The following is a 17,675-nucleotide window of genomic DNA, read 5'->3' on the forward strand; positions in this document are numbered from 1 at the left end:
AAAACAACAGTACAAAGCACGTTGGAAGATCAGTGTCAGCCCGCTGAACCATCCACTCCACCAACCGTCAAGCTCTGGACTCCAGAGGTAATGTATTCATGTGAAGTTTCACGACAAAGGTGCCATGTAAGGTAATGGAAGTTATCTACATGGACTTTAGTAAAGCATTTGATAATGACCCTCATGGTAGGCGGATTCAGAAGATAAAGACCAATTGCAAGTTTGGATTTGGAATGGACTTGCCCATGGAAGACAGAGAGCAGGAGTGGAAGGTTGTTATTGTGGCTGGAGGTCTGTGGCCAGTGCAGTGGTGTTTTGCAAGATTGATGCTGGGAACTCTGTTGTTTGAGATATACATTAATGATTTGGACGAAAATGGAGGTTAGCATGTATGCAAGTGACACAAAAGTTGGTGGATTGTGGACAGTGTGAAGGACTATCAAAGAATACAGTGGGATACAGATCAGTTACAGATATGTGCAGAGAAGTGGCAGATGGAATTTAATCGAGCAAGAACCAATGAGGAACTCTGGAAGGTCAAATGAAAAAGATATATACAGTTAATTGTACACCCTTTAATAGCACCGATGAACAGAGGGATCTTGGAATCCTGGTCTATAGTTCAATGAACATGGGTAAGTAAGTAGATATGGTAGCAAAGATGTGGCCTGCTTGCCTTCATTGGTAGGGGTGATAAGCATAGAAGTAAGGAAGTCATACTGCAGCTGTATAAAATTTTAGTCAGACTGCACTTGTATTGCAGTCAGTTCTGTTTGGACCATTATCGAAATCATGTGTTGTCTATGGAAATGGTACAGAAAAGGTTTATCAGGATGCTGTCTGGTTTAGTGGGTATCAGCTATAAGCAAAGGTTGGACAAACATACGTTGTTCTCTTTCGAGCTCAGAGGCTAAGGGTAGCTGTAAATGAGGTATTTAAGGTTACAAAAGACATTGATAGGGTAGACAGTCAATATCTTTTCTTCAGGGTAGAAATACAAACACCAGAGGTTATACCTTTAAGGTTAGAGGGGTGAAATTTGAAGACAACATGAGAGGTAAGTTTTTTTTTCTTCTGCACAGACTGTGGTGGGTGCCTGAAGTAGGTTATCAAAGGTGAAGTGGAATCAAACATTTTGGTGGAGTTTAAAAAGCTTTTAATATGAAGTGAATGGAGGGACAAGGATGATACACAAGGAGGTTTAACATACATTGGCATCAATGTATACACAGTATCATTGGCCAAATGGCCATCCAGTATTGTACTATTCTATGTTCTCTGTGAGTTGAAGAGTTTACCTTACTTCACATCCACCTCCTCAGCTTTAAACCACCTTGTCTCAATTAAATCTTAAATCTGGATGGAAATGCTAATTGGTTGAAGTTGCTTTTAAATGAATATTACTAAATAATATCAGTTAAAACTGTTTGAAAATAATTGTTTTAAGTGTTTTTGCTAATTACTTACTTCTATTTTCTATAAAAGACCTGTGCTAAGCAACTAGCTAGAGTGTTTACTGACATCTTTAACCGCTTGCTTCAGCAGTCTGAGGTACTCACCTCCATCAAGCTGGCCTCAATCATCCAGTGCCCAAGAAGAACTTGGTAACCTGCCTCATTGACCATCACCCAGTAGCACTTACATCCACTCTGATGAGCAGCTGAGAGGCTGGTCATGAAACATATCAACTCCTGCCTGAAGAGTGGCTCTAATTCATCACAACAGGTCAGAGGCAGATACCATTTCATTGGTTCTTCACTCAACCCTGGAATATCTGGGCAATAAAGATGCAAACATCAGGATGCTCTTCATTGACTACAGTTCAGCATGCAACACTATCATCCCATCAAAACTAATCAGTAAACTGCAAGACCTATGCCTCAATACTTCCTTGTGTAATTGGATGTTCGATTTCTTCACTTGTAGATCCCAGTCATTCTAGAGTGGCAATAACATCTCCTCTACAATCATAAGCAGCACAGGTACACCACAAGGTTGTGTACTTAGTCCCCTTCTCTATGACTGTGAAGCTAAGTACAGCTCCAATGCAATATTCAACTTTGCTGACAACACTACTGTTGGCCAAATCAAAAGGTAGTAAGGAATCAGCATACAGGAAGGAGAAAATCTGGGTGAATGGTGATATAACAACAACCTTTCAATCAATGCCAGAAAAAAATAAAGAGCTGATAATTGACTATAGGACGATGAAACTAGAGGTCCACAAATCAGTTCACATCAGCAGAAAGGAGGTGGAGAAGGTCAATAACTTTAATTCCTTGGCGTTTTCATTTCAGAGGGTCTACCCTGAGACCAGCACGTAAGTGCCTTTACAAAGAAGGCACAGCAGTGCCTCTACTTTCTTAGAAGTTTGTGCAGATTTGACATGTCATCTAAAATTTTGACAAACTTCTATAGATTGAATTAAATTGAATTAAATTGACTTTATTACTTACATCCGTCATATACATGAGGAGTAAAAATCTTTACACTATGTCTCCATCTGAATGTGCAATGTGCAATTTATAGTGATTTGTAATAAATAATATGTGCAACAGGACAGTTAATACAACATAGAAATACAATTGCATCAGCGTGAATTAATCAGTCTGATGGCCTGGTGGAAGAAGCTGACCCAGAGCCTGTTGGTCCTGGCTTTTATGCTGTGGTACTGTTTCCTGGATGGTAGCAGCTGGAACAGTTGGTGGTTGGGGTGACTCGGTTCTCCAATGACCCTTCGGGCCCTTTTTACGCACCTGTTTTTGTAAATGTCCTGAATAGTGGGAAGTTTACATCTACAGATGTGCTGGGCTGTCCACGCCACTCTCTGCAGAGTCCTACAATTGAGGAAAATACATTTCCTAGACCAAGCAGTGATGCAGCCAGTCAGGATGCTCTCAGTTGTGCCCCTGTAGAAAGTTCTTAGGATTTGGGGGCCCACACCAAACTTCCTCAACTGTCTGAGGTGAAAGAGGTGCTGTTGTGCTTCTCTCACCACACAGCCAGTATGTACAGACCATGTGTGATCCTCGGTGATGTGTATGCCAAGGAACTTAAAGCTGTTCACCCTCTCAACCCCAGATCCATTGATGTCAATAGGGGTTAGCCTGTCTCCATTCCTCCTGTAGTCCTCAACGAGCTCCTGTTTTTGCGACATTGAGGGAGAGGTTGTTTTCTTAACACCACTGTGTCAGGGTGATGACTTCTTCTCCGTAGGCTGCCTCACTATTACTTGAGATTAGGCCAATCAATGTAGTATCGTCAGCAAATTTTATTAGCAGATTGGAGCTGTGGGTGGCAACACAGTCATGAGTATACAGAGGGTAAGGGAGGGAGCTTAGGACACAGCACAGTGGAGAATATCCTGACTGGTTGCATGATGGCCTGCTATGGAAACACCAATGCTAATGAATGGAAAAGCCTGAAAAAAAAGCAGTAGATACAATTCATAGCAAAATCCCTCCCCACCATTGAGCATATCTGCAAGGAGCACCGCCACAAGAAAACAGCATCCATCATCAAGGACCCATACCATCCAGCTTATGCTGTCTTCTCACTGCTACCATTGGGAAGGAGATATAGGAGCTTGAGGTGCCACACCATCAGGTTCAGGAACAATTACTACCCTTCAACCACCATATTCCTATACCAACATTATAACTTCACTCAGCTCAAGACTGAACAGATCCCACGATTTATGGGTTTACTTTCAAGGGCTCTACAACTCATGTTCTCAATATTATTTATCGATCTGTCTATTTATTTATCTATCTATCAATCAGCTTTTTTCCTATTTGCACAGTCTGCCTTCTTTTGCACATTGGTGTTTGTCTGTCTAAGCGTAGTTTTTCATTGATTCTATTGTGTTTCTTGGTATCTGCTGTGAATGTCTGCAAGAAAATGAATCTCAGGGTAGTATATGATGACATTACATACTTTGATAATAAATTTACTTTGAACTTTCTATTTGAATTATTCTTAAATGTCACAGACATTTAAAAATAATTTAAAAGACTTTGACAACATATGTCTTAGAGGGTGAGGCTTCAGAACCTGCCACCAATGCCAAGCCGTCAGTTGCAGGTCATTCCATTTTGCAGCACAAATCCATTGAACCTACAAAACTGCGAAAGTGTGCAGGAATCACATAGATGGGAAGCATGGGTGGCAGGCTAGTTCAAACACAAACCAGCCTCTAGTGCTCTTCTGTTAACACCAACATGTGGAACTTCTACAAAATGTTAATAAACACTGTATATATTCCATGTGTGGATAGTGGCTTCCAGGCTGTAAATCATGGTAAGATTAACCTTGGTTGCCATGTGTTTCTGTATTTAATTTACTCCTCACGCACTTGGTGCAATTGCACAGTTCAAACATAATAAATTGTTAGGATCCCTTCCTCCAACTTCCACAGAGCATTTTGGAACAATTCACTGGATTAAAAAATTCTGTTGTTATCTTAAGTAGAAGCAAAAAAAGGTGAAGGCAGAATGTGCATAAAACAAGTAAATATTTCATACTTGTACTGAAAACCTGATGGCATTAGATACTAGACACTGGACACTAGAATACTACAGCAAAGTACAGGCCCTTTGGCCCTCGATGTTGTGCCGACCCATATATTCCTTAAAAAAAACCATACTAAATTCACACTACCCCATAACCCTTTATTTCTTTCATCCACGTGCCTGTCCAAGAGGCTCTTAAATACCCCTAACGTTTTGGCCTCCACCACCATCCCTGGCAAGTCATTCCAGGCACCCACAACCCTCTGTGTAAAAAACTTACCCCTGATGTCTCCCCTATTTCCCTCCCTTAACTTTGTACATGTGCCCTCTGGTATTTGCTATTCATGCCCTGACTGCCTGTATATAAACTTTGCACCCATTACAACAAAAAAAAGGTCATTCTCTTTTACCTGCTGCACTTCAGTTAGGCGAGATGAGTTCAAACCACTTCCACAAGGTAGGAACAGACACCTCTTTTAGCTCACCCTTCAAATTAATTAAAGTGACCGCTGAATTGAACATTAACTCCACTTTCCAAACTATATCAATTTCTTAGATTACAAAAACATCACAATTACACCTCAGTCTTAGTGAATAGATCCCTCTGCACATCACAGCGTTAACCCTAGTTTTATTTTTGATGTTAAATAGCTGGCCTGGAAATACTGGTTGATTCTGGAAGAATGGGAGGAATGTTTTGGAAATCACACAATAGTGAGAACGTATAAATGAAACATAGTGCTTGCATCACTGTGGTACTACAGATGCAAAAAAAAAATGTCTGTCCATTGATCAGCTTGCTCAGAGTTTAACTCAGGACCTTAAGTCACCATATGGCTTATAAACTGATACCTCCCGGAAGACAAAAGTCAAAAGTCATTAGCTGTCCACCAGACTGCCACATCCAAAATCATTGATCTGACTGTACCTCCAAATGTCTTCACTGCATTCAGGACTGCCTCGCTGATTTGCTGTTCGTCTCGCACATCAACCAGGCATGGTAAAGCCTTGCCTCCGGCAGCTTCAACTGGAAAGAAAAAAATAGTAATTTTAGACAAATCAAAGAAGTGTACAATCAGTTTTCATTATCCATGGAGATGAATTGACAGCATTGGGCAAAGCTATTTTTCACAAAAATAAAACAGAAATGCAAAGCAAAACACAACAGACACATTAAGCTTTCTGAAGCTGAGGTAGCTTGGTGTTCATGGCGACTGAGCTAGTATTGACTGTCAACATTCATTCATCAGTCAACTGTTTAGAATAATTACAAAGATATCACCAAACCCAGCTTTTCCTGTCAAATACTTCAATGATAACAGAATGAAAAGGTCATGTTTTGCAGCTCAAATTACTTGTAGCTCAAATTACATGCAGCTCATCCTTTGCTGGAAGGAACAAAGAGGGTATAGTATTACAAATACAATTTTAAGTATTTTGCATTCACACTTCGTAACTTACAAACCTAGCTGAGTTCACTGCAATACATATTCATGGCCCAATTCATAACATCTAGTTATTCCTGTGACCAAACTAAATACAGATGAAGAGTTCAATATTGAACAGCAGCAACTGTATCACGTTTTTGATATTTATAGGTTGCGGGAGCTACTCGAGCATTTTTAAGTTTCAAAGGACTATTAAAGAGCAGCAACTCTCAAAAGTGCAAGGAGGCAGTGACCAACTGTTCTAGCCCCAAGGGACACTATGCACTGAGAATGTCAGCTCGATTGGTGATGAAACATCTGTAAGCTAATTGCCAAGCTCAGTGAACACCACAACATCAAACCAAGGGACACCCTCCAGAAATAAAATCTGGTACTTAGTATCACAAGCTTTACAACCAATTAGCTATCTATGCAAGTGTAATTACTGTTATACTGTATGGCGTTCTATTGGTGCACAGCAAGATCCCACAAGTAAAAAGACAGTGATTTTTCTGATGCTGTTTGAAGGATAAAGAGGCTAGGCCACCTGGGAGAACCTTTCATTGGAACTTGCTTTCACAGGAAAAAACTAAAATTGTTTCAATTATTAGCAAGGACCTACAGAAAGGGAGAACTCTGAAATAAATCACTACAGAACAGAAATTTGGCAAATTGATAGGTTGAAGGCCAAAAGTTCTCTGGTAGCCTGCTACTTAAGCTTTTAAAGAAGGTGCTGCAGAGATAATGGATGCACTGGCTATCATATCCAAATTTCTCTTGATTCCCAGAGCTTAAGGGGGATTGAAAAATTGCCAATGTTAATGTCACAATTCAGGAAGGGGAGTGAAATGAAAAAGGGGAGACAGAAATGGAAAGGGGAAGTGGTAGGGAAGCGGAAAGAGAGTGAGGAGGTGCTGGAAGGGGGAGGCTGAGGGAGTGGAAAGGTTGAAACACTAAGCTGGTTAGCCTAATACAGTATTCGTCATTGGGAAAATGTTGGAGCCCATTATTGAGGCTTTTGCAGAACATTGAGAAAATCAGAAGCTATTCATAAGGTGTCAAAATGGCTTTAGGAAGGGACAACTTCGCTGGAATTCTTTAAGAATGTAACAGACTTGAAAAAAGGAAGGGGAGGGGGAGAAGGGGGATGGGGTAGGAGAAGGGGGATGGGGATGGGGAGAAGGGGGATGGGGTGGAAGGGGTGAAAGAGGGGAGGGGAAGTGGAAAGGTGAAGTGTGGAGGGGAAGAGGGTAGGGGAAGAAGGTAGGGGAGTGGGGAAGGGGAAAAGGTGGGAAGGGGGAAGGGGGAAGGGGGAAGGGGGAGGGGGAGAAGAGGGGAACAGCGGCACGAAGCACCAGAGAGACATTTTCTAATGACCAATAAACCAATTGTTTGGAATCAGATTATCTTGCCTGGTGCCTCAGCACTGGATGTGTCTGCATCCAAGCCAACCCCACACCCCTGGTAGCCCTTCACTGCCACCTGTCCCACATCCCTAACCCTGCTCTCCACCCTCGCTGTTCCAAAAATCCTTTGTTGCCGTCAGATTTACAAACTCATTCTCCACTCTAATGTAGACAATACAGTATTATGCTTCAGTCTTAGGCACCCTAGCTATATATACTGTATTTGCCTAAGACTTTGGCACAGTACTGTAGATAGGTTAACAAATTTGAAGAGGACCCAAAAAACATGAAAGGGGACATAATAGATTACATCTGTAGGCTAAAAATTACAAACAGATATAATGGGGGAAAATGCCTGCTTCGAAAAATAGATGCAAAAGCTGATTTTTATTCAAAGCAAGTGAGACCACAAAACGCTGCAGGACAAATGGATCTGGAGACCATTGTACATAAAATAAAATATTATCATGTAGTACAGCACATAATTAAAACTAATGCCTTATTGAGCTATGTTACAAGGAGTATGGAGCACAGAAGTATGGAAGTTTAATGAAACTTGACAAGGCGTAAGTGAGATTGCACCTCAAGTACTGGAAATTTCGGTCTCCCTATTTAAGGGATGCTACAGTTGCAATGGAAAGGAGTAAAGAACAGGTTTGAGAGGATGACTCGCCTACTTCTTTTATTCCTCGTGTTATTAAATGGCCAAGGATCGAACACTAAAAAAGTACAGATGTTGTGACAAGCAGCAAACAGACAGCATCCAAAGAGCATCCAAACAGCAGCTCATGCCCTCGTACCTCAAGCCTAAGACTTATCACAATAGGGGAGGGAGGGGAGGTCATCATCCAAAATGCCAATCCTCACAAAATCCCACATCCCAGTTACCAGCATTTCCTGTTTTTGTTTCAGTTTTCCAGCATCTGTACTCTTTTATTTATTTGATCAATCCTAATAGGTCAGTTCTGATAATAACTTGCTTCTCTCCAAAGATGCTACCTGATCTGCTGGGCTTTACCCAGCGTTCCCAAATTTCCATCAACAGCTGTGTTCCTCATCTCAAATCCAGAAATCGTTTTTTTTCATCCTCTATTTACATTTCCTTTACATAGGTCAGCTGCTACTAACAAAGGATGGCACAACTGAGAAGCCTCAATCTTTTCCAGTAACTTGAGCAACAGAAACAAAATGCTGGAGGAACTCAGCAGGTCAGGCAGCATCTATGGAAATAAATAAACAGTCGACATTTTAGGCTGAGACCCTTCTTCAAGGCTGGTAAGGAAGGGGAAGGTGCCGAAATAAGAAGGTGGAAGGAGAAGAAAGTGGATGAAGATGATAGGTGAAACCAGCTGGGCGAGGGAGATGGGATGAAGTACGAAGCTGGGAGGTGATAAATGGAAATGCAAGGTGCTGGAGAAGAAGGAATCTGATAGGAGAGGAGAATGGATCATGGGAGAAAGAGAAGGAGGAAGGGCACCAGCCAGGGATGATAGGCAGGTGAGGAAAAGAGGTAAGAAGCCAGAGTGAGGAAATGAGGAGGAAAAGGGGAGGGAAACAAATACTGGAAGTTGGAGAAATCTATGTTCATGCCATCAGGTTGGAGGCTGCCTAGGTGGTATATGAGGTGGTCAAAGTTCAAAGTAAATTTATTATCAAAGTACATACTATATATGTCATCATATACAACACTAAGATTCATTTACTTACAGGCATACTCAATAATTTCATAACAGAAGAATAAGCATAATAGAATCAATGAAAGACTGCACCAACTTGGGCTTCCAAACTGATTGCAAAAGACAACTATACAAATACAAAAATAAATACATAAATAATAATAAATAAATATCAAGAATATGAAGAGTCCTTGAAAAGTGAGTCTACAGGCCGTGGAAAGAGTTCAGTGATGGGGCAAGTGAAAGTTATCCTCTCTGGTTCAAGAGCCTGATGGTTGAAGGTAGTAACTGATCCGGAACCTGGTGGTTTGAGTCCTGAGGCTCCTGTATCTCTGATGACAGCTGTTAGAAAAATGCATGACCTGAGTGGTGGGGATCCCCGATGATGGGAAAGCAGCAACACTTCTTGTAGATGTGCTCAATGGTGAGGAAGGCTTTACCCATAGTGGACTGGGCCATATCCACTATTTTTTGTCAGATTTTCCATTCAAAGGAAACTTTGTCCTTCATATGAGTGTCTTTGATTCTATCCGACTGAAACCTCTTCCAGCTATCCTTGCTGCAGCTTTAGGCTGACATGAAGTTGAGAAGACCATGCCCAACTCAAAAATACTGGTGAAGCAGTGAAGAAGTTCAGACACAAATCCACAATCTCACCTTTCACATCAGCTTTCAAGTTGATACAAACAACAACCATAAACTATCTTACCCGTTCAACTTGTTTGAAATCAAAGATCAAGAGGGCTTCTCACCTATCAAGTTGATAGCAAAGCACCACACACAGGTTACACTGATATTAGTGTAGGCTGCCATGGAACTTCCAGCTTAAGATGGTGCTGCCCAGTGACTACTTACTGTCAGCAAAAAGCAAAACAAAGGAAACTACTATATACCTTATTCATAACACTTTATCAATAATGATCAACGCTAACAATGGAAAGGTGAGCAAATGGTGGTGGAGGCAGAAGCAAAGGCGAGGCATGGTTGTGGCAAGCGGAGGTAGAATTGGGGTTGAAGCACAGTCAGGGCAGAGTCCTAGCGTCCCCAAGAGTGAGGAAGTTCCCGATGTCTGACTGATGTCCCCAAGAGCCAGTACAAATTGGAAAGGTCGGGTACAGGCTGAAATGTGGCGGCAGTGTCCAGGCCCCAGAGCAGTCTGAAAGCAAGGAATGACCCGATGTTTGGACGATGTAAGCAATGGGCTAGATTGAAAAGGTCAGAGTGTCGTGACCGGAGATGAAGCGAGGGCCAGTTCAGATCGCTGCTCCACAACGTTTACTCAGCTCTACGCTAAACTGCAGTGCCAGCTGCAGTGATGCCTGGCATCGCATCTGTGGTCTTGCAGAGATTAATCGGCTTTGCGATGAACTGTGGCTGTTGCCTACTCCAGCTGCAGAGATGTCTGGCTTCATGTCTTTAGTAAAATTCCAGTTCTGAACGCTATTTATTTACTTGTATTGTTTGCCCGACTTGCTTTTTTCTTTCTCTGCATATTCGGTGTTTGACAATATTCTTTATGTTTTTTTTAGGTTTCTTTGTTTTGTGGCTGCCTGTTAGGCAACGAATCTCAAGGTTGTATAATTTATACATACTTTGACAATAAATGCACTTTGAACTTTGAATTGTCAATCACTCATGCAATAAATGAGTCACCTGTTGGGGGCATGCTAAATTAAACTATATGCAGTGAACAGACCAAGAATTATTATTGAGTATATATATATATATAATTAGTAAACAAATAGACAGTTTCCCACTATAGTGCACGAGGGTTGGTAAGAACAACATTTTCTGTGGAAAAAGAAAAAGAAGCCAAGTTTCAGGTTCATAATTTTTCATTAGAACTGATTAAAGGTTATCAGTCTGTTTCTTTCTCCACTGATGTTGTCTGACCTTCTGAATACTTCCGGTATATGGATTTTATTTCAGATTTCCAGCATCTGCAGATTTTTTGTTTTATTTCCGAATCAGCAATCTTTTTCAATGCAATTTGTGAGTTTGAGGTGGTAGAGCATTTGGGATCTACAAAAAGGGAGGGCCTTGACATGGTGGGTAGCTTGGGATGCTGTGAACTTCTGCTGTTTTTGTGGCTCTCCCATGTTCTCATTATATAGACTCAAGGCACTCAGTACACTTCTCTTTTGTGAGGACTTAAGATTCCCACAAATCAGTGAGGAACTTCATATTTTTCCAAGGAGACTGGCAGAATTCATTACTCCCTGGATAATCTCTTGCCATGAAGCAGATTACAGTATGCTCATTTCAGGAGTTGGCACAGACAGCAATGCTTTTTATCTTTCTTGTGCTTTTAGATACAAGGAAGATAAAACCAAACACTAATAACCAAGCAACATAAAACTGCCTGAAAACTCCAGGCCTAAACCAACTAGTTCATGTCTCAAGGAACAATTTATATAACAGCAAGTGAAAGAGGAACAGATAGGTATCTAGAATAATGATTGATTTCACACTAGACACAAGTTTGAACTTCAGAAAAGAATTGACAATAGATTGAGAAAGATATCTTTTATCCCAGCAGGGCTGTTGTGTGATTTGTTAAAAACAATTAATTTTGGGTCAATGAATATCTTCAAAGTAAAGATTATTAAAGCCATGTAATAAGATAATAAACATAGACAACCCCCCAAGTTATAGGCTGTATTACAATATGCCATCTCTGCATATGTTGAGAAATAACAGTTGAAAAAATTGCATCAATTTATTTACTTTATGTTCCCCACATTTTATTCCATATCTCATATTTCTGGCTGGTGATTATGAAATCCCCAAGGATAAATTTCAGTAACCTGAACACCTGTAGCCCAGGGTTGCCTGTATGTTAATTGAATTCTATACCATGTCGGGAAATGGGAGAAAGGACAGAATCTTCAGGTTCAGAAAGACTCTCTTAGCTAATTATGAGTGGATTATGAAGGAAGAAAGCTAAAGGTTTTTATTCCCCGTTTCCGAGTCTTTTTATGTTTTGCACATTCATGCTCATCTTTTGCCAAGTCATTCAGTCACTCAAAATATCGAGGTCGAAAGGCTTCAAATGCATAAATGCTAATCAAGTATTGTACTCATTAGTGGGAGACATGAAACGCATTATATAAATACAAGCCTCTCACCAAAACATCTGGATGGTGCATTTCTCGGTATAGTGATAGTCCACTTTTCTGAAGTTCAGTAGTTCAGAATTTTGTCATTCAACCATTTGTAACACAAGATCAGGATGACAGACCGTTGGCTTCACAGATGAAAGCGCTGCACTTTTATAATAAAAACTTCAACCTGTTCTTCTGAGAAAGCCCTCTGATCCAAAAGGCATGCCAAATTCATTGACCTTCAGCAACCAACACATCTTCGAGTGTGTTGAAAGTAACACAAAACAGTTAGCAATTCAGCCAAATTAAAACAAGGAAATCATACTGACAGACATAGTGATCAAGCTTGGGAATCTGATCCAATATCATGGAGCGTGTTGGATGTTCTCTATTAACATTCTAAAAGTTGAATGCCTCTGGCTCCACAGGAGCTTCCATACAATAATTTTTCTTTACATTCCAGCATTTAAGTTAAATCTCCTGAAGCACCAAAAACACATTTATATTCAGGGAAGATCGAAAGACTAGAACATTCAATCAGGAGAAGCTTAGTTTAAGAGCTCAGGATTTGAAAAAGGTTGCAAAACTGGGAGAGACTATAGGACTGGGAATAGAAAGAACAAGAGAAGATTGAAAACAAAAATTTCCCTTTTTTAAGCTCCCAATAATAACCAAAACTGAATTCTAGACAATCCAGTCTTCTGTCTCTCTTTCTCACTTATTTCATATTTTTAAAAATTGCCATCTCTAGCATGCATTTCCAAGAGAAATATCAAATCTAGTCCTTCTGATATTAGTGTAAAGCATTCTTACAGACATACAGCACTGTGCAAAAGTCTTAGGTACACAATACTGTAGATACTGTAGTAATTGTGTGTGTTGCACTGCACAGCTGCTGCACAAGAAAACAAATTTCATGACATATACCTGATTCCGATATGGGTCTCTAATGTGGACTGACAGTAAGAACGCAGCAAGGAGAGGGGAATCATGGTTGGGAAAATGGGAAGGGAGAAGGGAAGGAGTAGACAGCACCAGAGAGATATTCTGTAAGGATCAATAGACTAATTGTTTAGACTCTCATGGTCTTGCCTGGTGTCTCAAGGCTGGATGTGCCTGCACCCATGCCACCGCCTGGCCTTGGCACTCCTTCTCTGCCACCTGTCCCACAACCCTCCCAAAGCACTCTGCCCTTGCCATTCCCAACATACTTTGTTCCTTAACATTTACAAACTCCCTCTCCACTCCACATTGACAAATTCAGTACTGTGAAAAGCACTATACACTCTAGCTATATATACATGTGCCTAAAACTTTTGCAAAGTACTGCATATATCAGGTGACGAGAGGGCGCACAGGAGCAAGATGTGCCAACGAGTGGAATGGTGTCGCAGCAACAACCTGGCACTCAATGTCAGTACGACAAAAGAGCTGATTGTGGACTTCAAGAAGGGTAAGACAGAGGAACACACACCAATCCTCATCGAGGGATCAGAAGTGGAGAGAGTGAGCAGTTTCAAGTTCCTGGGTGTCAAGATCTCTGAGGATCTAACCTGGTCCCAACATATCGATGCAGTTATAAAGAAGGCAAGACAGTGACTATGCTTCATTAGGAGCTTGAAGAGTTTTGGAATGTCAACAAATACACTCAAAAACTTTTACAGATGTACTGTGGAGAGTATTCTGAGCAGTCTGGTCTGGTGGGGGGGGGGGGTTGGCTACTGCACAGGGCTGCAAGAAGCTGCAGAGAGTTGTAAATTTAGTCGGGTCCATCTTGGGTACTAGCCTACAAAGTACCCAGGACATCTTCGAGGACTGATGTCTCAGAAAGGCAGCGTCCATTACTAAGGACCTCCAGCACCCAGGGCATGTCCTTTTCTCACTGTTACCATCAGGTAGGAGTTACAGAAGCCTGAAAGCACACACTCAGTGATTCAGGAACAGCTTCTTCCCCTCTGCCATCCAATTCTTAAATGGACATTGAACCCTTGAACACTATCTCACTTTTTTAATATATATTATTTCTGTTTTTTGCACGATTTTTAATCTATTCATTATACATATATTTTTTCTTCTTCTTATTATTATTTTTTCCTCTCTCAAAGACACTGAAATTATAGCATTCCTATATATTTCTAGAGAGAAGTTATGATAGTTTTTAGATCCAATATTTTTTCAAAGCATTTCTCATTGACCCAATTGAAGAGGGATATAATTGCATGCACTTGTGTATTAGAATCTAAATGATGAAGAAATTTCTGTTGAGGGATGGAGCATAAACTGAGCATTTCCAAGTCGCCTCATATACGATTGTATACTTAATCAGTGTTCAATACCAAAGGCAAGGTTCACATTTTGTTACACACAAGAATATTTCCCGAGTAACATCAAAAGGAGAAGAATTCAATAATCAAGTCAATCTATTTACACCTTGAATTAAAACCTTATCAATATTATCACCAGAAAAACAAGTTTTACAGAATAACTTCAAGGGAGAGACAGGTGCTCAATGAGTGTAATATTACTGACTGCCAGTTGCTCTCACCTCTGAACACTTACTGAATTAATGGAGAGATCATGCTCGGGCAAGTTCTCACATAATACCTAGCACGAGCAACGAAGGATGAATTTCTCCCCTTACAAGTGCATAAGCATAGAAAAGCAAGCACTTGGCCTTTTGTCAGGCTTTGTTTCCTGGCCAAAATTTATCACAAGCCAATCTTACAAAAATTATCATGTTGCATTTTTTGTGTTACTAGTGACCAGATTTCCAAGATCATGAAATGCCCGATACAAATTCTTCATCATAAAACATTTAATTGATGATGTAACAATGGGGAGAGGAAACAATATTTGGTTCAAAGGTTCATCTATTATCAAAGTATACAACTCTAAAATTCTTCTTCTCCAGATAGCCATGAAACGAAGAAAGAAAATAAAGGCAGCACAATCATCCACCCCCAAATCCCTCCTTCCCTCACAAAAATATAAACAAAAACAGAACAGGCACATCCACCCCCAAATCCCTCCTTCCCTCACAAAAATATAAACAAAAACAGAACAGGCACATCCACCCCCAAATCCCTCCTTCCCTCACAAAAATATAAACAAAAACAGAACAGGCACATCCACCCCCAAATCCCTCCTTCCCTCACAAAAATATAAACAAAAACAGAACAGGCACATCCACCCCCAAATCCCTCCTTCCCTCACAAAAATATAAACAAAAACAGAACAGGCACATCCACCCCCAAATCCCTCCTTCCCTCACAAAAATATAAACAAAAACAGAACAGGCACATCGACCCCCAAATCCTCGCCCCCACCCCACGAAAAATTTAGAATGCAGAAAACTATAAGACTGAAAAAAAGTCCACAGTCCAAGTGCACATCCAAAATGCAGAAAACCTGGGCAACATTCTCTCTCTCCATAGCAGAGCAATCTCATCAGTGATAAAAGGTAGTATTCCCTCTCCACATCACAGCAATATCCCCAGCATAAAAAGGCAGCGCAATCTCACCAATGATAAAAAGGCAGTCTCCCCTCTCCAGCAGCAGTGATCTCACCAGTGATAAAAAGCAGGCCACCGGCATTTCAATCTCCCTCGTTGCTTTAATTGGCAAATAATGGAAGCTTTAATCAGCAAAATAGAGTCAAACATGGGCTCACAACCTTCTCGCCACGAGGTTCCCGCACGCTGTCTCTGCCTCCCAGAATTCTCTCGGAGACTGCAGAGCACTGCGACACCCAAACGATCTCCAAGCTGCAATCACTGGCTCCAATAGTTCCAGAATCACAGTCAAGACAAAAAACAAACGTAAAAGACATAAAAGAAGTGAAATATATGGTTTCATGATCTATCTGGAAGAATTTCACTGAAGAAGTGTTGTACCCAGGCGCCATCTTGACTGGAAGATTCTGTATTGACATGCCCAATAACCTAACTGCTGACACCAGTTCTGTGTTGCATCACAAGTAAAGACAATAGCATCAGAAAATCAACTATAATTTAAATATAATTACCAGTGCTCTGAAATCAACATTTCGGGCAGATATACATCTACAGAAACGTACAGTCACACTGACGACAGTGGTGTAAATGTCTTCAGGATACAAATGATTAAAGCAACTAGAAAATTAAGAAGTGATTCTCCACATGATTTTTACTCAAATGAAATTCTTGCTTTTTGAATTGGGAATAGTCGTACATTGAACACGTTGGCTAAGTCTATCAACCACCTGTTTTTGGACTTGCTCTAATTATGGTGTGTCACTCTCTTCAACATCATCACCGGTGATGATAGTCTTAGAGTTCTGTTGACTAAATGTCACTGTCCAAAGCCAATAATGGAATGTGCCCATGAGGTAATACAGGATTGTATACAACATGGTGGATAATTAGGTTATGGTGCTCTAAGGCATCTGCTCCCTCATCTGTCAAGGTGGTAGAAGCCATGGAATTAGGTAATACTTTTTCACATGGAGTGAGGCTGAATCTTGCCAGTGACTAAAATGAGTATAAAATTCCAATAAAAATGGTCACATTAATGCTTCAACTTGTCGACAGTATATTAAAGAGCATCAAAACACCTAAGAGCAATACATTAGAGATATTACATTCAATAAATGCACATGTAAAATCAAAGCAAGATCCACTGACATAAGCACTATCAGCCTGGTTTTGTGCTTCTATGTAAAACAGATCTAAATTGCAGACTATGACATAAATGTCATTCATTTGCACAGCTACTGTATTAGAATTCCATGAATTTGCAGTTCAACATACCAATTATACACATGAAAGGAGGCATTTGGATTTATATCCTTTCATGCCTCAGATGCAATAATTCACTGCCAAAATAAAATGAATCTATTAGGATGCTGATGTAGTAATTTTGTATGGCTGGACCCACTGAGAACAAAGAGGTGAATAAAAATATACCAGTTTTAGTAGCATTGAGCGAGGAAAAATTGCTATTCTGAACACCGGGCAAATGCCAAGATCTTCTTTGAACAGTGCTGAATATTTCCTATGCTATAGCAGCTCATAAAATAGAACTATGGTTAACATCTCACAGCAAGAAAAGTAATGATTCTACATGTCAAGAAGCCACTGTCATTTCTTAACTTGTCAAAGTCTGTCAAGATTTAAGAGCTGACTGGCTAAGAGGTTAAGTATTTAATGTTGCTTCTTGTGTAAATTCATTATTCTTCATAAACAAACACAAAGGCATTAATATACAATGGATAAATCACGCAACTGAATGAAACTTTTCAGCAAGTTAACATTTACTTAAGGAAAATTTAAACAGCTAAAATACTATATTATTCAATTGGCTCTTCTACAGGGTGGCATAGTAGCATAGTGGTTAGCACAATGCTTTACAGTATAGGTAACTAGGGTTCAATTCCCACCGCTGCTTGTAAGGCGTTTGTATGTTTTCCTCGTGACTGTGTGGGTTTCCTCCGGGTGCTCCGGTTTCCACCCACAGTCCAAAGATGTACTGTTTGGTAGGTTAATTGGACATTGTAAATTGTCCCGTGATTAGG

General features: G+C 40.4%; 1 protein-coding gene across 1 annotated transcript in view; it reads right to left on the reverse strand.

Moving 5' to 3' along the window:
- The window catches only part of hsdl2 (hydroxysteroid dehydrogenase like 2), a 164,622-nt gene that overhangs the window by 115,381 nt on the left and 31,566 nt on the right, over positions 1–17,675 (reverse strand). Inside the window, exon 3 of the mRNA XM_063048957.1 lies at positions 5,440–5,538. Coding sequence (XP_062905027.1) covers positions 5,440–5,538 — 99 coding nt within the window. The remainder of the gene's footprint in view (positions 1–5,439; positions 5,539–17,675) is intronic.

This window comes from Mobula hypostoma, chromosome 5, assembly GCF_963921235.1.
Source record: "Mobula hypostoma chromosome 5, sMobHyp1.1, whole genome shotgun sequence".
Classification (NCBI taxonomy): domain Eukaryota; kingdom Metazoa; phylum Chordata; class Chondrichthyes; order Myliobatiformes; family Myliobatidae; genus Mobula; species Mobula hypostoma.